The sequence below is a fragment of the Brachionichthys hirsutus genome, chromosome 22 (genome assembly GCF_040956055.1).
Source record: "Brachionichthys hirsutus isolate HB-005 chromosome 22, CSIRO-AGI_Bhir_v1, whole genome shotgun sequence".
NCBI lineage: Eukaryota > Metazoa > Chordata > Actinopteri > Lophiiformes > Brachionichthyidae > Brachionichthys > Brachionichthys hirsutus.
In genome coordinates, this window is record NC_090918.1 from 2,492,500 (window position 1) to 2,514,492 (window position 21,993).

Below are 21,993 nucleotides of genomic sequence, written 5' to 3' on the forward strand. Positions count from 1 at the left end.
TTTCGCGCACCTGTAACCTGCAGGATGTTGATTGGTTGGACACACTTGATTGCGTGGGAGAAGCCAAATCTGGACCTTTGGTGCACCTTGTTTTATTGACCACTAGATGTACTGCTCGAGCAGCCGCGCGTCATCAACTATTTGTGTCGAAGCTTGACTAACGACAGGTGGACCAAACATTTCGTCGTGGATATTTTCACAGACGAGGTTTCACAAGGTAAAGAAAATGTGGTTAAATCTGGATTCTAAAACGTCTAAGATAGTAAGAAGGTTTGTTGTTTCATTCTCTGAACAAACTTCTGCATTCGGGGCTTTAAAGAAAAAAAAATCCTGATTGTTGTAGTGGATTCATGCATTTTATTTGTATTTTTTTTTTTTCATAAATCGTGATTATATTCCTCATTTATACGGCAAACAAGTTAATTTTGACGGTTTTGCTTTTAATCTGAATTTTAGGGAATTATTTTCGAGACAATCCGATAATTAAATGTTTTTTGCAGACTGCGTCAGTAGCTTTGGCTCGTTTTGCGCACCTGTGACCTGCAGGATGTTGATTGGCTGGACACACTTTATTGTCCTCAGCGAGGAGAAGCCAAATCTGGGCCTTTGGTGGATGGTTTGGATAAATTATGATTTATATTGAACATCGTATCCTACAAATATTTGAATTTGCACATTATTAAGCGGTTGGTGTGATTTTGATGTCTTTTCATATGTCCAATTCCAAATAAATGTCCCAGCCTGCCTGTGTAGCGGCTCTAAATCAGAGCATTGTCTAAAATGGACACAAGAAGGGAAGACAGACTTTGATGTACCGATTACCCATTATATTATGGTGCTGGGGAATCCTGCTTTCTTCTGTGTTTTTTTCAAACCACATTTTTCTGTTTCCCTCTTCTCAGACTTCGGCGTCTCCTCGTGTTGGGAAGCCAGCGTTGCAGTCCTGCCGCCAGCAGCATGGACTTCTGCACGCCCCGGTCGAATCGGCGTCATAATCCCGTGGACAGCATCTGCCGCAAGCTGCAGACCATTCGCCGGCGCGGTGACCTGGAGCCCAATTCGCCGTTCCAGATTCCCAAACTGTCCTCCAGCAGTTACGACGGCCCGCGGCGTGGCCTCAGGAACAACCTGGAAGATGTCCTGAAAAAAGGGGCTGTCCACAGAGACGAGGGGGCAAAGTGGGGGGACGAGACGGCGAGAGGCGAGGGGAAAAGAATGGGCATGCCTGGCTCTGCAGAGAGGGGTAGCCTGGGTCCCTATACCCGCTTCAATCCATCCGCACCAGCCAGTGTCACCTCTAGCACCCTGGGAGAGAGGACGGGGGCGGATTTGAGACGAGGCAAGACATGGCAGCGGTGTTGTTCGACGCCCGCGAGAGAGTCCCCGTACTTTTCGTTGACGCGAGGACCTCAGCCGGTGCAGCCTGAGGGCCAAAGGCCAAGCGGGAGCCCCCGACTTCATCACGCCTTCGCTCCTATCCAGGAAACGCAGTCTTACGACCTCAATTTCAGCTCGGCCATCGCGGGGGGTTCAGAGAACGATCCCTGTCCGCCGCTGGTTGTCAAAAGACTATCAATGGGAGGAGGAGGTAGGAGGCGGTAGAACACGCAACTCGGGTTCTTCTCCGTCACATCTCGGGATCGGTTACGCTTTGGAGGCCTTCGCTGATATTAAATGTGCTGTGCAGGTGAAAGCCCTGGGATGTGTTTGGAAGTGGGTCCAATTTGTGTAGTTGTTGTTTTTTTTAGGTTGGCATTAAATGTTGTACGTTTGTGAAGGATGAAAAGATTTTTGTTACCCTGGGATTGGTTTCTGAGATTAAGACAAGGGCCGACATACTTGAAATCATGTTAGTCTTGGAATATGAATCATCTGTTCCCTCAAGATGGATTACAATTTCCCAGGAGTAAGTTTAGAGTTACTGAGGGATGGGGTTCTGTCCCGTCTTGTCTGCTAAAACCAACACTATGATTAATATGTGCTCGCATGATGCAGATTATCTCTCAGAATAACGAGGGTTAATAGAGACTCAACTGGCCTCTGGTTGTTTGTGGTTCTGTTGCTAAGCGAGCTTGTCATTTTTTTAATGATCATTATGGACCATAACTCTCTCACGGTTGCTGCTGTGCCTGAAGGAAAATGTATCATGTGCTTGCTTTGCTACACGAATCAAAGACGCTCTTATTTTGGTGTGGGCGTGTTTCCTGTATGTTCGTGCTCAGGATCCTCGATGGCTTCGGAAAACGGGAAGGAAAATATGTCTGAAATCAGTCTCATCTGTGAGGAGAATCTGCTCGATACCATCTTCTACGCCTGCGACACTCGCCGTCGAGGTACGACCACGCATCGTTACGTGTTCCTTGATGGGGTCTCGCGTTTCACGCCTCCAGTTGGTTGATATTCTGCCTAAAATGGCCAATTCTAAGCTGCCAGTAAATATAGACTGTATTTCAGGGAGTTCCTTCATCTTTAGACCGTTGGAACACAATAAGTTAATGAATATTTATAGAAATAAGAGAGATGTCGCTCCGTCTGTATGCAATGCATTGTGGTCTGCGGAACAAGACTGCTTTATTGGCCCGGAGGCGTTCCTCAGTTTTCTTACTCATTTCACTTCAAGTGATTTTTTTATATCATTCTGCTGTTATTGTCCGCATCAGGACACACATAGTTTTTAGTGGAGACCTGTTCGTCCTTGGACACACATTTGTGTATTTACATTTTTTTTTTTAATGTTTTTGAAGATCAGCATCTGATGTCGGTCTCCTACGTTGTTTGTGGTGGTGATGTGAAACAATCATCGCTCTTTTGCTTCTATCTGCGTCGGTTATTTGTGACTTTGTATTGATATAAAAAAAAAAAAAAAAAAATTAGAAGTTTAATTTTGTATTTCCTCAGCTAACATTGAATTAACTTCGAATACAGCTGTTTATAGTGAAGAGTAGCATGTATAAATGTTCAAATATTATTTAAGAAGAAAGTGTCTGATGCATTTTTGTCTGCCGAGTAAGGAAAAGTAGTCTGCGGTCGTGATTGACTGACTGAAGAGTTCTTGAAATTAAGTTCATCTCAAAAACAATGTAAATCACCCCAATCCGATCGGGGTGTTCTCTACACCTGCCTGCGTTCCCGCCGTCTTCCAGGTAAAGTCTTCGTGTCTCACATCGTGGACTACGTGCGCCACACAACCAGCCGCGGTTCAGAGGACAGCGGACTGGAGGAGCTCTGCAACATGCTGGATCCGGAACACAAGGACGTCTCCATCGACCTGGACACGTATCACGCCGTCATGAGGGAGTGGATTGATGACTGCCGTAACAACTGGTACTGAAACGCAGAAAAAGTGAAGGACTTTATTCTGAAATGCTGCTCCATTAAGCACGATCCTTCATTTGAACAAATAAATGTTCAGTGTTTGAAAGTTCCGATGACATTTCAATCCAGTGTCGGTGAAAATGTTTTAAAGCTTGTGATTGTTTTTTCTGCATTTAGATTTAATAAATCTACAATTTGTTTTCCCTCCTGCGTGAGGACAGCTTTCACAATCCTCACCGGTCCTGTGGTTTCTTCGCGGCTTGTCAGAGGGAAGCCACTTTGTAAATTTGCTTGAGTTATTCGAGTAGTAGATTGTTGTGTAGGTGTTTTTTGCGTCGGATGAAAGGTAACTGGTGATAATTTACCACATCTGTGTGTGTCGGAGGCAGCTGTGCATCACTTTGTTAGGTTTATGTGGAATGTTGGTTTGACTTCTAGTTTGTTGTAGCTCAGATGGAGGATGGAGACTGACGGCACACAAACTAATGCCTTTTGGCAAATCATTTTAAACGTTGTCTCAAGTGCAAAAGCAGCAGCGTCGACAAGCACCGAAAGTCGATTATAAAGTTTCACCTCATAACTGGCCATTTAATGTGTTTTCAGGGAGGAAACGACAGACGATGCCACTCGAGACTCGGTCACACGCAAAGACAGCCTGTCTGGTGAGTGTGTGTGTGTGTGTGTGTGTGCACGCGGAATCACTGCTGTTTCCCTGTCATGGTCTTGAATTCTACACGCGTCCTTTTGATGAGATTTGAAATATTTACTGGATGTTGTTTCTGTGTGTTTTAGTCAAGAGGTCCATCCTCCTCAATTTGACCTCGGGAAGCTTGGAGGCCTTCGGAGGGGAGGTGTCCAGGGTAGAATTGTACGTGACGTGTGTGTGTGATGGTTCATAAATGATTGCGCAAACATGGATTGCAATGCATCTGAATTTTGATATTCCAGTCTGAGGTTAAAAATGTGTGTTGTTGTTTTTTGACTCAGTGACACGTCGGAGCTTGTTAACTGTGTTGCTGAACTTCAGATGAACGATCAAAAGCTGCAGGAGGAAGTGAGGAAGCTGAAGCAGGTGGTGGAGGGCATGGAAGACGGCAACCAGAAGCTGGCAGATGAAAACGAGGAGCTGCGGAATCAGGCCAGGATGTGAGGCGCAGAAGCGTTCAGACACGCGGTACCGATGTGTTGCAGCAGCGGTCTGCTGACTCCAGTTCTGTTTGTGTTCTGGCCCAGCAACCAGCAGCTGGCCCAGAAGGACAAGATGCTAAAGGAGGAGGTGGAGGAGATGAAGGCCACTCTGAGCTGTACCGAGCAAGGCCGAGCCCGTGCCTCCGCACACGGCAAACATGTGGTCGGTCGCAGCGCTAGCATCTATGAAATGCATTCAGTTCATCAAGCTGTTTCTGTTGCCATGGCTTCTGCTGTACTGTACTCTAGACCAGTACTGGTGAAGAGAATCACTCCGTTCGGACGCGTCTTATGGTTTTTGATCGTCTTTATCTTGTGTCAAATGTGAAGATGTCTGAGTTCAAAAGCACAAATTAAGGATGGCTTGTTTTTCTTTTTATTTAGGAACGAGAGAACCAGAATCTCATTTCTAAGATTGCTTCTCTTCAGGAAGAGGTACCTCACCGTCCACACGTGAGCCGTCGGATGGCTCCACGGTGAAATAAAAGGCAGCTGCTCTCTCTCCTCTTGTCATTTCTCAGAACTTTAAGCTCACCATGGAGATGGACGACCTTCAGAGGAGAGTAACGGAGCTGTGCGACATTAACACTGATCTTCATGTACTGTCCGTTATCATTTTTTACATTTAACGATTACATTTTCTGCCTCTTCACTCTTTAAATATTGTGTTGCACTTTTGTGTTTATTTTTGATCAATGAATTCCGTTTGAAGTCGGTGCCCTTGTGCTTGACTTTGTCAGGTGCAGATTCACTCGTTTGACGGCATCATCGGTGAAAAGGAAGATGTCGTACGAGAGGTTGGGCTTCGCTATCCTTTTGTTTTTTTTTTTTTTTTTTTTTTTTTTGTGCAGATGTGCTTTTAATTTAACTTGTGTTGCTGTAAAGTGAACTCCGTGTGGTCTTTTGTTTTACGCTCCTTCAACAGAAGAGCAAACAGATAAATGAGCTAAAGTCTGCAGTGGAGGAGTACTCTGCCGTCACTGAGGTCAGTCTGGAGCTAGAGATTTTGCACGCTGAAATAGTGCATCTCGCCGTGCAGTAATTTAAAACAATTCGGCTCAAACGGCTAAATGTGAGTGTAGATGCGTAATTTGGCACACAGATCATTTCCTGCTGTGCTCAGTGTGTCCCGTTATCGGCATGTACGTCATTCTCTGGCCGATGGTGGGAATAACATCAGCTGTTTACACACACACGCACACGCTTTGTAATCATCATTGTCCAATGGAGTCGCAGCATTGTCGATCGCTAAAAAAAATTATGGGATTGCCCGAGTCATGTTGGTGTGTCTTAATCTCAGCTGCTGAGGGCGGACAAGAGCAAGCTGGAGACCCAGATGATGATGATGATGCATCCAGACTTGACCGGGTACGTCGGCTAAGAACGGCCTGGGAGGAATATCAAGTTACTCCTAAAAAAAAGATGGGCATTAGCCTCCTGCTTTACGTCTTCACACGATTAATATAAGAGAGAGACGCTATGCCGCAGTCTGTGGTTAAAGTTTAACCTTGGGGAAACGTCTGTCCCTTTCCTCGCTAACGTCTCTGTTTCGATCCCTCCTGTCTCTCAGCTCTGGCGCGTCCCTGTCGGTGGCCTACAGGTTGAATCAGGACAGCTCGGGATCCCTGCAGACTGAGCTGGCTCTGGCGCAGTCGCCACTGGAGGTCAGCACTTCCTGCAGCTGTCTTTTATGATCTCCATCTCGTGTCTGTTTGTCGGCTCCTCCTCCTCCCTTTTGTTTGACATTTTGCATATAGACTAATTTACTCTCTGGTTTTTAACTCCTGTCGGTTGATGACAGATTTTCTTTGGCTCTTTGTTTTAGCAGCTAACCCGTGATTGCAGTCTACACAGACACACACACAGCTAGCTTTGAGCGTCCTTTGCAGACATGGTTGTTGTATTTATTTCAGTAAATATCTATAACCAGTTATTTCCTGCTTCTCATGGCAGATTCAGATAATTCCAAGTTTTCATGCACCTTTGGGAGTTGGAAAAACTTCAGATAGTTTATAGCTCTGAGATCTGACTTTCTCTGGACCACAAGGATAGATTAGAAATTCAGATTAAATAATTTTCCTCTTAAACTGTAATATCGGGATGCCATGTTTATTTTTCACCTACGCTACGTGCGTGTGTGGTCGATGCCACCGCTAACTATATCAGAATGTGTGCAGACGATGCATGCATGTGGTGTGTTAGTGTGTGTGTGTGTATTCCATTGATCCGAGCTGCTGTTTGAACGACTGCAGGCAGATGCTCCATCTTTCAGTAACTCTGTTAAGTTTCTTTTTTTTCTTGTCCTGCAGGCCCAGCATGGCGTTGATTATTTGTTCACCACCATGAGCGTCGCCTCCACGCTGGATGAGACGCTAGACAGGGAGGTGCTGCTGCTGCTGCAGGGACCCAGTCCTGAGTATATGGCTGAGGAGTTCAGGAACCGTCTTAACAAACTGGTGATTAAGTGTCTGAAGGCCTTGCTTCTATCGTCTAAGATTGTCATGAGGCTTTAGATTTGGGTTTGAATTTACAGTTTGCATCTGAATGAGAGCTCCACTGTTGTCTTGTATGAAATACCTTGTTTGCACTGAGCTCCTTTTCATTGCATCGGCTTGTAGCATATCAAAGAAGCCGTAGTTATCCATTGTGGATATTTTAATGTTTCTGCTGTTGCACCTTCAGATGGACTGAAACGGCTTGAAGGCGCCCTTCTGGTTACATCTGGCAGGGCATTAAACGTCCTGTCTTAAAGCTGTGTGGAATGTTTGCCTCAGTAAATATAAGCCAACCCCACTTAATGCATTTCCTATTGAGAGGAAACGAAACGGGGGGGAAAGAAACCAGCGGAAGCTGTAAGGGAATTCCTCACGACTGTCGATTACCGTTACCTTGGATTCACATCACTCGTTTCTATTGACACAAGTTTAAACAGCATATATTAAAACGGTCTCCGTAATGTCTGCACTGTTTTCTCTTCTTGGCTTTTCATTTTCACTTTCCTCTCGCCGCATCTTTCAGAAAAAGGATTTCTCAGAGGAAACCCGCTCCGTCTTGTCAACAGTCAGAGGCTTGCTGGATGACCGTGCTCAGCCCCAGTGCAACACGGACGCCAGCATCCAGGTCAGATCCACAAACACACTTCCGTTCGGCGTCGGCCCGACAACACGTGACGAAGGCTTCAAAATCAGGGTTCACGGTGGACTACAGGCCCATATTGGAGCCTTTTGTTCTCCCGTGGATTATGAAACGTACTTTCTCTCTTCCCGTCCCTCCACCTGCTGCCCTCGTTGTCCATCTATCGCTGCCTTCTTCCCACCCACCATCGCGCCTCTAGAGATGTCTCACTTGTATAACGCTCTGCCGTTAGTCAGTGGTGTGAACACAGCCCACTCCCCTCCTCCCCTCGCTCCAACTTCCTGTATCTCCTTCTCTTTCTCTGCTGCCCCCACCTTTTCTTGCATTGTTGCCTCTCTGAATTCATTAGCCACGCAACGTACTGCAGTAAACATACCGCCAAATGAGACAGAAAGCTTTGGTGAGGCTGGACTGTTCCAGTGCGAGTCCGTCCTCAGTGTGCTGCCTGACATGGAACGATTGTAACAGTTGGGCGTCACATTTTTGGCTCTGCGTCCATCCAAGCTGTGCCCTTCTCGCTGACACCTTGGCCCCTTCCTCCCACAGACGGTGCAGGCCGAGCTGGACGCAAGAAGGGCGGACTGGGCCCTCGGCCTGGACCAGCTGGCCCGCTACACCGACTCACTGGAGAAGGAGCTCATCAAAATGGCCAGCAACATGAGAAGGTCCCGCACTGAGATCCTCCACCTTTCAGTCCGGTGAGTAAATCTTTGCTGCCTGTAAGAAATCAGGATGTGTGCGAGCTGATTGAAGACTTTGTCATGGAAACAGAGGAAGGTGGAAATTGATTGATTTGCAGTGGATCTCATCCTCATTGATAAATAATCCTATCTTTAAGTTATGGAAACATTACTTTAGGGTAGAGCTGCTCCCGCTAGGTGAATGTAACCCATGTCGGCTAAGCTGGAGAGTTCGTTTTCTGACTAAATAAGGTAATACTGATGTCGCTACGGAAGCCTTTTGCAAGATGAGTGGAAACTATTCTGATCTAATATAATTGGGGGGGGGGGGGGGAGGGGGGGCTGGCATAGATGTCAAACCCACGCAATGTGACCACCTCTGCTCTCCAGTGCCAGTCAGCGACGTGAGTGGTGGAAAGAAGTGACAATCTGCCTGACCTCCGTAACCCCAAAGGTCCCGCCTCACTAGAACTGGATCTGGGCTTCCCTCTGAATCTTTGTGGAGAACTTTGCTTTGTGTGTGTGTGTGTGTTTATATGGGCGTTCATGGAGATGGACTTCCCCTTCAGATAAAAGGGCTGGTGTAGAGCAATATCAGACCAGAGGATCAGGCTTTCCAACTGGGATCTACTGGTGCTCTGTTGCTGGGCTAAACTCTTCCGCTGTTTTGGGGGGAGAGTGTGAAGGAGCCGTTGTGCCATTCTACCTCTGGGCTTGTTGTGTGTTCCGTGCTGGGATCAGGGGATGTTGTAGGACACGTTTGAGATGCTGTGATTAAAGATTAGGCATTCGGGCTGGGGTTGGAGCGACAAAATTGTGAAGTGAGCAGCTTGATTCTGGGCCAGTCAGAACTGGCGCTGGTCACCCTGGGAAACAGAATGGGACACTGCATGGGCCTGCGGATTGGGTACAGTATGTCTTCTAAAATGGCCTTTTCCATCTCTCTGGACATTTAAAGAGTGCTTTGTGTGTTTCCTGCACGTGTCGCCACCTGTCTGAATGTTTTCCTGAGCTGCTTTAATCAACATTGCTGTGTGCTGCTGCAAACAGGGTGCAGGAGCAGCAGAAGCAGAAGCAGCAGCTGTGTGAGGAGCTGGAGCAGCTAAAGGCACCTCAGGACGGCAGGGAGGCCTCATGCCAGACTCCCGCATCTGAGGAAGAGGTCAGGGAGGAAGGGTGCACTGCATTGCGGGCCTCAGACTTTTACTCAAAGTCCAAAAATAACCCTTCAGTTTATCTACCAGCTGCCTCCTATGATGGTAATAGTAATACTTCCTCTACCCCTGAGCAAACGCAGTAATCAAGCTGTTTGTTTGGGCTCTCTACGAGAGTTACTATTACATTTCTGACCAGTTTGTGAAAGTGGATAAAAAACTATTCTTGTGGAGCCCCCCCCCCCCCCTCCCACTGTATTCAGACAGATTGAGCATCTGGTAGAAGAGAGAGAGGAGCGCGAGTTGGTGGTGGCTGAAGTGGACATGTTCACCCACACACACACACACACAGTCTGATGCAACCACACACCTACGCGCTGCTCCTTGTATAAAACGCACACTTGCATTAGAGCACCATTGTTGTTATTATAAGCGTAGATTTGCACACTATCATCAAAAAAACTGAATTCTCACTTTGCTATAGTTTAGTCGGTATAGCTCCTGACTGCAAAAACAAATACCGGATTCCACATAAAGAGCATTATTGAAATAATTATACATTAATTCATTTATTATTGCATTTATTCAGTTACGTTTCACTCATTTTGTCAGTGTCTCATATGTGTGTTATTTACGCATTCATTTATCTGATTCTCATGTTTGGCTTCATTCACTCATGATGAAGTCCTGTTCTGTTTCTCATCTAGCTCAGAGATGACTCTGATTGGAATGAGGAGTTTGCGTTTCAAGACTTCCTGCAGCATGAGCTAGCGGAGAGGAACTGCAGAGATCAAGGTGGGCCAACGGAGTGCAGGCTCGATGTGACGGACGGAGGTGAGGATGGGGAGGAGAAGTGGGTGGTGGTGGACACAACCGGATGGGGTGAAGTGAGGAACACGTCTGATCTTTGGGCTACCCTCTCTGAAGAGGTCCGGTCTGGATATGGGACAGCAGGAGGTGGTCAGTTAGTGGGGGACACCAGGGCAGGACTGCATTTCAATTCATGAAATGCAGGGCAGTACAACGTATCCTTCCAGTGGGATATAACCTATTGAAAGTAAAAATTCTGTCCTACAATACATAATAGATGCATATTAATTCATGCAGAAGCACCAACTTTGAGCTGCGTTGTATTTTTGAATTGGTTTTTAACACGGCGAATCATCAGTAAGTGTTGATATTTGAGCTTTAGAATAAAGACACAACCTCATGTGTCCACACTGGGAACGTGTGTGTGTTTGTCTGTGTGTAATCTTGGCAAGATAATTTTAAAATGATGCTTCGAATGTGAGCTTATTATGCATTTCCCATATTTGAGACGCTAATGATGTAATTAGACAAAAGCTAATGCCTCTAGATCTGTGTTTGCTGACGAACTGAACAGACTGATTGCTTTGTAAATAATAGGCTGCATGCTATTGGTGGTTTTCACTGTCTGGAGCAACATCCAGTGTCGGCCCCTGCAACGCTGTTGAGCTTGAGCTCTCTGTGAACCCAATCACACATGCAGCTTTAACTCTCTTACAAAGCGCTTCGGAAGACGTAGTCTGAAGGTGAAGAGCAGCTCACAGACTCTGTTATTCTATACCCCCCCCCCTGTAATCCGTGGGGGTCACAGGGCACACACTGACCCCTTGCCTTCTATGGCTGTTGTGCTCCATGATCTTACAGAGGTTGTTAGATTTGTCTCCTCAATATGTGAAATCCTCACTTCCTCATAGGTCCTTGTAAGGCCGGGTGTGCAACCATCCCGAGGCCATGAAGTGAGCTCGGTAATCCTCCATTCCTCTGCCTGCATGAGCGACTAGCAGGCAGTGAGACGGAACGCCAGTGTAAATGTGGCCATTAATGCCACCTTAGCCATGCATGGTATTTTAACGCCTCTCTTGCATAATAGCTATTCTGACCTTTTTAGGTAAAAGATGGGGTTGCATTTTTGGATGGCTCTTAACCCTGTGGATGAATTAAATATTGGTTCACGTATTTTGCCCTTATTTATCTCATATTTTTGCTCCTGTCTCTGTTCCAGGATCTACAGTCTGCACCACATCGGGGCCAGATGAGGTGAACTGTCAACCTTTGCAGGTAAATGTACCTGTCAAAGTATGAAGTGTTTTTATTGTACAGAATGCTTGCCGCCACTGGGAATGTTCTTGGATGTAGCCTGTGTTTATTATACTCTGTATTTTCTAAAAACAGCACAAATTTGATGATTATCTTGATGTCTGTTATTAAAGAACATTCTTTTAGGACATTGAGGATAATAACCGTTTAAAAAACGATAGCCTGTGAAGCTTGGTGCTTGATTTCAGGATTTCGTAAGGGAATCTCTCACTCCCATTATATCTAGACAATCAATCTTAACCTGTTCAGGCCGACGGTTGAAGATTGTTGTTATCCTGCGAAGCTGCCAGGTATGTTGAACAGGTAGCGCATGACAGGAATTTAGGAATGGGATTAGTCTGTCCTTTCGTTTCTAAGCCCAAAACGCTTCAATATTTGTTTGCAAAACTTTACTACACTGTTCAGATATAACAAGGAAGTGTTGCATCTTACTGCAAACTGCTTCTGCAGTTTCAATGATTACAATTTGAATTTATGCTCACTTCAGCTGTTCCCTTTGTAGTACTGATCTCGTACTATTTAGTGGGGTTTGTCTTGGATGAGTTGTTTCTGTCCTTACACAACTAAATGTCTAAAGTCTAAATCTACCTGTACAGTCTTTACAAACTATAACCTTAAGCAATTATTCTGCAATATGGAAAACATACCTGAGCTGGAGAATTTTGTGCTTTGTGTCTTACTATGGAAATAGGCTATACTATACAAAGAGCAGTATTGCTAAATGCTAGTAACCACTATAGTTCCGATAGAACCATGTACATTAATCACATGTTGTCTGTGCAGCAAGACTTTTTCCTGTCTTTAGTGAAATGCACAATGGCAGGAGGTTCTGTCCCCCCCTCCCCCTCCTGTATACGTCCTTTGCAGGTGTGGGAAGGAAGGGGGAAGTATTTCAAGAAAAATTGCAAAAGTGTATTGAGAAAAAAGGAACTAACACCAGAGAAAGTGTTTTTCTGCTGAGACTGTGATTATCAGTCAGACATGATTGGTCCAGGGGTGATCGTGTAATTGATTACAGATTGTCAGTGATGTACAAAAAAAAACGTATGAAAGTCAATTGTCGATTATTGGAAATATGGCAACACAAAAAGTATATAAAGGCTTAATGTGAATGCTTTTGAGATTTTATTCTTCCACTCAGCTTCTGCACTTTTTTTTTTTGCCTATCAAATGAGTCTTCGTACAGGATCATTATTCACGGCCTCTGCTCACAGGAAGCGTTCCGCATGCTTCTGTTGCTGCTGTCTTCCTTTAATAGAATAATAAAGAAACTTCTCACGGAAGTGAGGAAAAATGTAATTCTGCATTTTCATTTGAATTATTTTGACATAGTACATATAGCAGTGCAACATAAAACGTGTAGATGCATTCTGTCTTGGATGGAAGTCCTCAGTGTGGGATTGCATGCACATGGATGATGTATTCCGGTACATCTTTTTCTTTTCCATTCCTTGGAAAAGGACGGTACCATTTTTGTTTTCCGTTAATCTATCTCTAATGGAACAGATTCTATATACCAGCTGTCAGATAGACAATGATGGTTTCTAATGTGGTCTGACTCATCGCTGACTAATTTGTTTAGTTTTTGTTGGTCTGCTCTTTGATCCAGATTTAGTATGTTTTGATTATTAATTCTTTTAGCCCCTTTATTGAATGAGTATGGTTCTGTCTCTCCCTGCAGGTCTTTCTCTGCTACACCTGTAAAGTGCCTTGAGATAACTTTATGATCTGGAGCTATATAAATAAAATTGAATATTATTTTCTGTATTGGTATGATTTCAGGAAGAGGCAGCGGTGCCATCCCAGTTGAAAGATGTTGGCATAAGTCTTCCAGAGGAGGATGCTCTCCCTGCTTTGTCCCACATAGGGAACAACAGTAAGATCTGTGCTTCCCACTTTCTGTGGATTGTACACCGTTTTAGTTTCACTTTCTATCAGCTTCTCTCTATAATGTGTGCATTTACAATTTAAGCCAATTTCCTGACTTGCTTTGTTTGTTTTGTAGATATCATTTTACTAAATCTTGCAAGATTGAAGCCGAGCAATTTGTTTTGAACGCCTCACTGGGAATAATGTGTGCATTGTTTCTTCAGGCCTTTTTTCCACTCAAGTGCTTCATGACTGCTTCTGAAAATCATGGACTTGTAGTGCAGTCAGACAATTTGCGATTTAAAATGTCAAAATTCTGTCTGTATACTGCTTTACATTTTCATAGTTGTTAAATGTCGTCATGGAGACTTCTATAATTTTTTCCATGGTGTCAGATATTGGTCATTAGAGCTGAGGTATGCCATTTCCATTCGGGTCGCACATCACTAGTGTAATAAAACCTTTGAAATAATGGAAATCCTTCGAGTAAATTACGACATCTGATAACTTGATCGTCTAAAATTCTGGAAAGCACCAGCCATGTTGAAAGTAGAGACATAATTCTGTTTTCTCCTGTTACAGAGGGTGCAAAATCTTTCTCCTGCAATTCAACCCAAAATCTGAGCAGGCCTTCTCAGCAGGACCAAACAATCACACTCAGTAGCACCCCTCTGAAAACGGCCGAGATGGTTCCTCCCGACTGCAAATCACCTGGACCAGATGAGGCGGTTTCCAAGAGTGAGAGGTGAATGTTGTGAACACGATTTAATGTTTTCTACGGGGAACTACCATGAAGAAGGTTTTTCGATAATTATTTTTATGGTTATTATTGATTCAAATAATACTTATGATTTGAACCAAAATGCTGCAGGAGATTCTGATGTACCACATGATTTTTGGTTCTTTTTTTACTCCCCGCATTCGGTTCCTTTAAAGGTGAGCTGGCTGTTCTAATAGCGAGAAGGTTGATGACTGGGAAAGAACACACACATTCAGCAAAGCAGATTTCTATATCGAGCTCAATCGAACTCAAAGGTGGATTTCATCCCAGACGACACTTGGTTTGGTGTTTTCATAAGTAACGAATTAGCTCTAATCATGAAGTTGGCATTCCCAGACAGACTCACTCCGTATCCCGGCTAGCGGTATACGATACATCGGCAGTATAAAACTAAACTGGCTCACAATTTAGGAAGATGGGTGTCGTCTGTGGCCCTGGTGGGTCACATCTCAAGTCACCACTTCATCCTTACTCAGCAAGGTTTTCAAATTTACTAGTCAAATGAATGTTTCCGCTCTGGGAGGACCTTGTAGTCTAATGTCCCTGGGGCAATGCTTTGCATGGGCAGAGTCCACCCACAAAGAGGCAAAGCTGTTCCTCAACTCTGTCGTACGCGTTTTGTCATTTAGTGAGATGTGCTTTTTGTCCTTGGGTGCACTCTGTAAGTTTAACAAATGAGAACATGAATAGTGGCTGACCGTTCACCTTTGCTGTGGTTGGCATCCATCCGAGCAGGGAGGACAGCGGGAAGGAAGAGGAGCAAGAAGGCGAGTTGGACTCGAGTGGGGTCGTCATGAGCTGCACTAAGGTTAGTTGCACAGGGGAAGTGTTTGAATGCATGTGGGAATACCACTTCCTCTATTCTCTCGAGCACAATATCTCCACTACATCCTCCTCTTATCTAGCGCTCTGCTACTTCATGTGTCCCAGGTGAAGGAGGTTAGATGGTAGGGGGTTCAGAAAGACCGAGGAGTCATTGGCCTGATGGATGGGGGGGGGGGGGGGGGGCAGACCTACCTAGAACTGCGTGTGGTGAATGCATTTGAGAGCATGAAGGATGTCTGTTATTTCACCTCCCAATTGCAGCGTACAGTACTTTGTAAAAATTATCGGCACTGTGAATAACTGCTGTAAACTAGAATGCTTTCAAAAATATATATTTTTTGAAAGCAGTTCACTCACTTTGGAATGCTCTCAGCATTCGCCTTGCTTGCGCTAACCCGTGACGTACAACCCAAACTGTTCATGCACAACATGCGCCTCTACTACCTAGCCGTGTGCTACTGTTGATGTTTTCACTGAGCACTCCTCAGCGACACACACACACACACACACACACCCACACAGAGCTGTAGGGCTCTCCATGAAGCTCCATATAATGTGATGAATCAGTCCGTCTCTGTCAAACTCGGTGCAGCTTAGACAGCGATCGCTGCCGAGGGACGGGCACGCCACATCCCTCTGAATGTACGTACGTCTTTCAATCATTGACCGCTTCTTGTAATGTGGGGTAGAACGCTGCTGAATGGCCACCTGTCTCGTTCTCACCCCTCCCTCTTCCTCTTCCTCCACTTCTATCCATCTCAGAGCCTGAGCCACAATCAGTCTGCAGCCAGCTCAGCAGCAGACAGGTGAGTGATTTGCTGAGACTGTCCAACTTCACTTTAGAATGCCAGTGATGACTCCTGATGATGATTTGACTGATTTGTTATCTCCTAATATTGGGGTCTTAGGTTTGTATTTTTAACAAATGCTGTAGTTTTGCATAAATGTGCACCATGTGTTGCAGCACATTCCTGCTACCAGTGCTGGTGGAGGAGGAGGAGAGCGTCTCGGACAGCGTAGCTGAAGCTCGAGCAGCAGCCACCAGCACGGAAGGTGAACGGCAACGGGCTCAAATCTTTGCATGAAAGAGAAAAAGGGAACAAGATATTTTCAATCTGTTTGTTTTTATGCCTTCTTGTCTGTTTGGAACTTCGTCCACCCACACTCCCGACTCTTCTTTCCAGGAATGGAGCAGCTCACCGGCAGCAGCGCAGCCACCAACTCTCCATCACAGCCGCCTGTTGCCCACGGCAGCCAATCGCAGAGCGGCGTGGGCAGCGTGAGCTCTGACTCCGGCCACTCGGAGGATAGTTCGCCCACAAAGGACTCCCTCCCCCTTTGTGGCAAAAATAAGAAGAAACTGGTAAGACCGGCTCTACTCCGGCGTTACGTGAATGTCGGATCAGTATTACTTAATGATGGTGAAAAGGAATAAGGTTGGGTCAACTATTTCGGTTGATTACAGCTTTCCTGTTGATCCGGGTCACTATATTAAAGGTTTTATATTTCAAAATGTTCCCTAGTTTAATTGTTTTATTTGTTATAGTCTTGTGGTCCATAAAAAAGAGGTATTGTTTAATACAAACGATATAGCTATTGGATAGGTAGGAGAGACTAGTCGCTCATTACCTCCAAAAAGAACTCTGAATCGAGAAGCAGCCTCGCTGTGGAATGCCTTTAATCTGCACATTTACCTTTGTTGTGCGAAGATGGTTGAAGGAGAGGGAGGGGAACAATATGGATGCTGAGGATGCTGACATGGCTCAGTGTTACCAGGGAGGGCGGGGGGAGAGAGGGAGTGATGTTTGTCCTAATCTTGCAGGAGTTGTCGAGCAGTATGGAGGTCACTGAGGAGCAAAAGGTTCAAGAGGACCAAAATGAGAACAGCATGCCATCTGAAAAGGATGGTATGTATAATATATAAGATTACAGGCTTTAGTCGATGTCTTTCGACACCATCTCGAGTTCAGTTTTTAGTGACTCCTGCTTTCATCATTGTCCTCCTAGCTGAGACGTCGCTGATCTCTGACAACAGCAACAGGTGATCAACACTTCATCATCATCCACATGCAATGCAATAAGCCTCTGTGTCCTAACGCTTGTCTCTATCTGCAGCCTGTCTCCCAGTGACAAAGAGGTTGAGGTATGTGTAAGATTTAAAACCTAAAGAATAACAATGTCTGTTTTGTGTGCTGTATTTATGGACGAGTATAAGTATCTGCTGTTGTTTTCTGTCAGTGATTCTGGAGAATTGTTGAATCTCGCTCCCAAACAGGAACGATCCATCCCTTCCTTACATTTGAAGGGGCTTTTTTTTTAAATGGCAATCAAAAATTATAAACCTTTTCAGAAGACAGTATTTTGAAATGAATTTTTCTACGGGGCAGTGTAGATCTAACTGGTGTAACTTATCCGCCAGTACAACAATGCTCTCTTTGACAAAAACTCTTACGCCACTAAAACAAGGAAACGGCTGCCTTGTCTCCAGAATCTAGATTCACATCCCGTGCGTGACGAGCAGCGTGTCGGAATCTGATTTATTTGCGTTTGGTGTTTGCAGGCAGAGTTTCAGCGCCTGGCATTGGGCTTTAAGTGTGATATGTTCACCCTGGAGAGGAGGCTCCGGCTGGAGGAGAGGTCACGTGACCTGGCCGAGGAAAACGTCCGTCGGGAGGTGTCCAGCTGTCAGGGATTACTACAGGTCAGTTTTATGTGGCTGGACCACAGGAGTTTGGATCTTAAATGTTGTTTTTTTATTTGTCCAACCTTACATTTTATTTACGTAATTAGTTTAACGGGTCTGTACACTTGACTTGTTTGAAAATGTGGAGAGATTCATGTTTGGACAAGTTTCATTCAGAGGTTACCGAGATAAGAAGGAAGGACTTCACCTTAAATTTAAGTCGGTGTGTGGGTTAGTGAGTTTGAGGTCAGACCTGCCTTCACGCTCGTCTCCTTTTCCTCCCAGGCTTTGACTCCTCTGTGTGAGGACGATAACCAATCCATGGAGATCATCCAGAGGCTCCAGAAGAACCTGGACATCCTCTTGCAGTCCATGATGAGGGTGTCCAGCCGCTCTGAGATGTTGGGAGCGATTCACCAGGTAGCCTCACGTGTTGCCATGTCTCTGCCACCTGTCGGTGTGGCAATAGTATTTATACCCGTGTCCCCCAAAGGAAAATCTGCCCCATGATGGAAGTTTGTTTGTAATTTCAGGAGAACCGCATTGGCAAGGCGGTGGAGGTGATGATCCAGCACGTGGAGAACCTGAAGCGGATGTACACGAAGGAGCATGCGGAGCTGCTGGAGCTGAGGGAGGCGCTCATGCAGAACGAGCGGTCATTCGGTTCACAGACTGAGCGAGGTAGGGTGTGGAGACGCGTGTCTTAATAGCGTCATCCATTTGAGCACTCATCTTAATAGGTAGCGCTTTCAGCTCGTAGCAACTTCTCCTCTTTCCAGATGACTTCCGTGGCAAGAAGCAGCCAACATCCCAGTACTACAAGGTGAGCTGTGCCAGTCTGGCCACTCGGTGAGCTTCATGTTGGTCAAAGCCATGAGAGGTGAAGGAGAAATAATGTTTTTGTCTTTTACTTTTCAGTCGGCCCGGCGGGTCAGCATAGCAGCGATCCCTCGCTCTGGGGGAGGCAACACGCACTTGGACCTGGTGAGGGCGGCGTGCTCGCACTTACACTCTAATGCAATATAAATGTTTAAGTGTGTGTTTTCTACACATCAAATTGTGCTTGAAGGTCATTTTCATGACTGTTGCTCAAACAGATTTTTTTTTTTTCACACCACAGTCCAAAACACAAGAAGGCTCGGAGGTGGAAATGGAGAGACTGGTCAGGCGCTCGCCGTGGTAGGTTATCGTGTTTTAAATTTGTTTTAAAATGTCTTGACTGTCGTGTATAGAGTTCAACAAAGACGTGTCTGAATCTGTAGAGTCTATATTTTACACAGCAGCATTGTGTCTCTGATATGTGGGAAGCTCTTGATGGGCCATGACACCAGGGTTGTTATTGTTATACCCCTATGTCATAATGATGGTTTCCAGGAATATGGCAGGGAACAGCATGGCACGCCCTCCTCTAAAGCGCTATATTAGCTCTGCGGCCTGGCTTGAAACTGAAGAGCCCTCAGTCATGATGAAGGGGTAAGATGTGCCCCGGAGGCTGCCACTCCAGCTGTGTTGGGTGAAGATGCGTAAAAGATGGCTGCTCCTTGTGACATCATCATTGTCTGACCTGTGGTGCAGTCAGGTTCACTCCCTCCACATCAGTGGATTGAATGATTTATGCAAATAGTTTTACATTTTCCTTCCTGACAATTTAGCTGTCGACCTAATAAAAAAAAAAAAAAGCGTGATCGCTCATTTATATTTTTTGCCTTGAGTGTCAGATGAGTTACACACTGTAGAAAATTATTGTAGCACTAATTTGAATGGATTCAAGTGCAATGAAGTAAGTCTGTAACTGCAGCAAACGGATGTGTGGGGACAGCAGCCAGCTTTAATGCATCTGGTCCCTCCTTGCATGAAGAAGCCTTTATCGGATGCAGACATCATGCATGGATAAAGAAAGGATCAATCTTTTCTTTGTTCTCATACAGCTTTCAAATATTAGCAGAAAAATTCAACCAATATTGACGCATATAGTTAATGAGAATGTTTTACACTGGCATGCGTCGTTATAAGAAATATCTGTGGAAAGTGTCAGTCTGTGCATGAAACTTGCATGAGCTTACGTGCACAACCGGAACAAAGGGGTCGTGCCTGTATTTCAACGTGCAGCTGTACAGTGTGTTGGTGAACGTCTGACCCATGCATGCCAACAGGATGTTCTACAACAGCACTGACTGCCACTCAGAGGACAAGCAGAAGGAGGAGACGGTGGTGCATAGGAGGAGGTCCAGTCTCAGTGAGCTGGGCAACAAACTCACCTCCTTCATTCTGCCCCTCAAGACGTTAGTCCAACCAAAACCTCACCGATGCTGCAGCACTAACTCCTGATAGCAAGGCTCAGAGGTGGAAGAGTTCATCACTCAGCTGAAATGAGTTTCCACTGATTGCAAACTGTGTTCTGGTCATCTGTAACAGGCTGGGAGTTAATTCTGTAAGCTGGTCGTAGGCTTTAAAGCAATCAGTAATCTTTCATATTACTGTTGGGCCTGGTGGAGACTTCTCCGCAGCATTTTTGACAAATGGTGCTCCGGATGATTATGATTTATTAGTGAGCATTAAATCACTCGCTAATTATAAAGGGCTACTTTTTAGCCCACCCATAAATTTGAACATGTGGAACCCCCTAAGTGATGAAGCTCGATCATTAAATTGGTCTTCGCTAGAACCTTCTTCTCTGCTCCAAAGGCTCGGTGGCTTTTAATCTCTCCAGTGTTCTACTGGAGCCGTCATTTCCTTCTGCTGTTAACCTGAGATCGATGTGATAGCTGATCAATGCTGTCTGTTTCATGCATTGATTCGTTACCTAAATTTGCATTGTGCAGCTCATAATCTGCCTTTTTTTTTCCAGTCGATGCACTTCTGTTTTCCATTACTGACATTTCAGCCAACATAATAATAATCTGCGTATTTTGTGCAAGGAGACGTGTTGATTTAAGATGTCTATTTTACTTTGCCTCCTGCCACGTTACTCAGGACTCGAGATGAGCTGTTCGTGATGCTGTAAGTGCGCGGGGAGGAACACGTGTTTGGATTCTGTCACTGTCCGAATCATCATCTGCATTGCATGCAAGATTGTTGCATTTGTCATGTGGGAGTATCAATCTAGTGTCATTTAAAGCCTTGCACTGACTCTCCTGATGACTGGAGTGATTTCGAGCATCAACGCTGCAGCTGACGGACTCCAGGACCAGCCCGTCTGCTTCTTTTGCTCATGCCATCCACTACTAACACCTACTGACGGCTTTGTTTTATCATGCTGAAGGGAATGTCAATGGTGTTCGATTCTGACCCAGTTTGATTGCCCCCTTGCTGCAACCTGTTCACCAACTGTCCATTGCTTCAGTTACCAAAAATGACCCACAAATATTCATATTTGAAATTCATTTTTGGCAACCTGCTCAGTGTCTCGCTTTCACTTGGGGTTGCTTTAAAGTTCGTCTCGTCCTCCTTTCCTGCATCCATGCTGTGGTGACATTTTGTGATTTTATCGTCTACATTTCAGTCCGAGTCCTTCCTCCGGCCTCACATCTCCAGACCCAGGAATAGCAGCGACTCTGTCCCACAACACGACCGCTACACGAGCAGCTGCGGCAGAAAACCGAGGCGGCAGGGGGCTCTGGCTGTGGCTGGCGATGGTGGTGGTCCTGGCAGGTACCTTTAGTTTGCCTTTTGATTTTTAAAAAAATCTGTTTCGGTTATTGAGGTATTTTTTTGTTTGTATGGTTATTGATTATAATTTATTTTTTTGTCTAGAAAGGTGCTATATAAATAAAGATTATTATTATTATATTAAACAATCTTGTATATTTCCGTGCACATTCTAGAATCTAGCTGCTTGCAGAGCTGGTGTTTGCTGGTTAAAGATTGGCGCCCCCCAACACCCAGCTAGTTTTTGTGAACAATTTATTTTCATCTTCTAGTCATAAGACAGGCCAACTGTGTACTCTTCCACTGGTAAATATGTAATGTTCTCTGTCAGGTCTCTTGGCACTGCTGGCCAGCCTGATGATGCAGCCGGTGGTCGATGCAGCAGCTCCTGTGGGGACCGGGGACTCCTGGATGACCGTCCAGCAGCTGCTGTGGCCCTACGCAGGGGTCCGGCACCACGGGCAGCCCCCCGTCTAGCGCCTTTGACTCGGGTCGATGGTGGTGTGGCCCATTAGCCCTTTTAAGAGAGGAGCTGCGGGGATTTGAAGTACAGTACAGCATCCGGGGGGGTGTGTGTGAGTCAACCCTTGG

At 45.3% G+C, this 21,993-nt stretch overlaps 1 protein-coding gene across 1 annotated transcript; it reads left to right on the forward strand.

Annotated features, from left to right (window-relative positions):
* Window positions 1-957: 957 nt before the first annotated feature.
* Window positions 958-21,879, forward strand: lrmp (lymphoid-restricted membrane protein). The gene is made up of 38 exons (XM_068755482.1): window positions 958-1,588; window positions 2,223-2,333; window positions 3,144-3,324; window positions 3,919-3,977; window positions 4,108-4,183; window positions 4,303-4,461; window positions 4,549-4,666; window positions 4,888-4,938; window positions 5,025-5,102; window positions 5,244-5,300; window positions 5,429-5,488; window positions 5,804-5,871; window positions 6,074-6,167; window positions 6,813-6,959; window positions 7,522-7,623; window positions 8,185-8,336; window positions 9,369-9,480; window positions 10,180-10,429; window positions 11,502-11,557; window positions 13,379-13,472; window positions 14,048-14,210; window positions 15,761-15,877; window positions 16,036-16,124; window positions 16,256-16,434; window positions 16,894-16,978; window positions 17,079-17,112; window positions 17,187-17,214; window positions 17,632-17,772; window positions 18,040-18,174; window positions 18,288-18,435; window positions 18,534-18,577; window positions 18,673-18,738; window positions 18,875-18,933; window positions 19,129-19,227; window positions 19,908-20,036; window positions 20,728-20,754; window positions 21,257-21,405; window positions 21,734-21,879. The coding sequence occupies exons 1-38, from the start codon at window positions 958-960 to the stop codon at window positions 21,877-21,879; spliced, it is 4,494 nt and encodes a 1,497-aa protein (XP_068611583.1).
* Window positions 21,880-21,993: the final 114 nt, after the last annotated feature.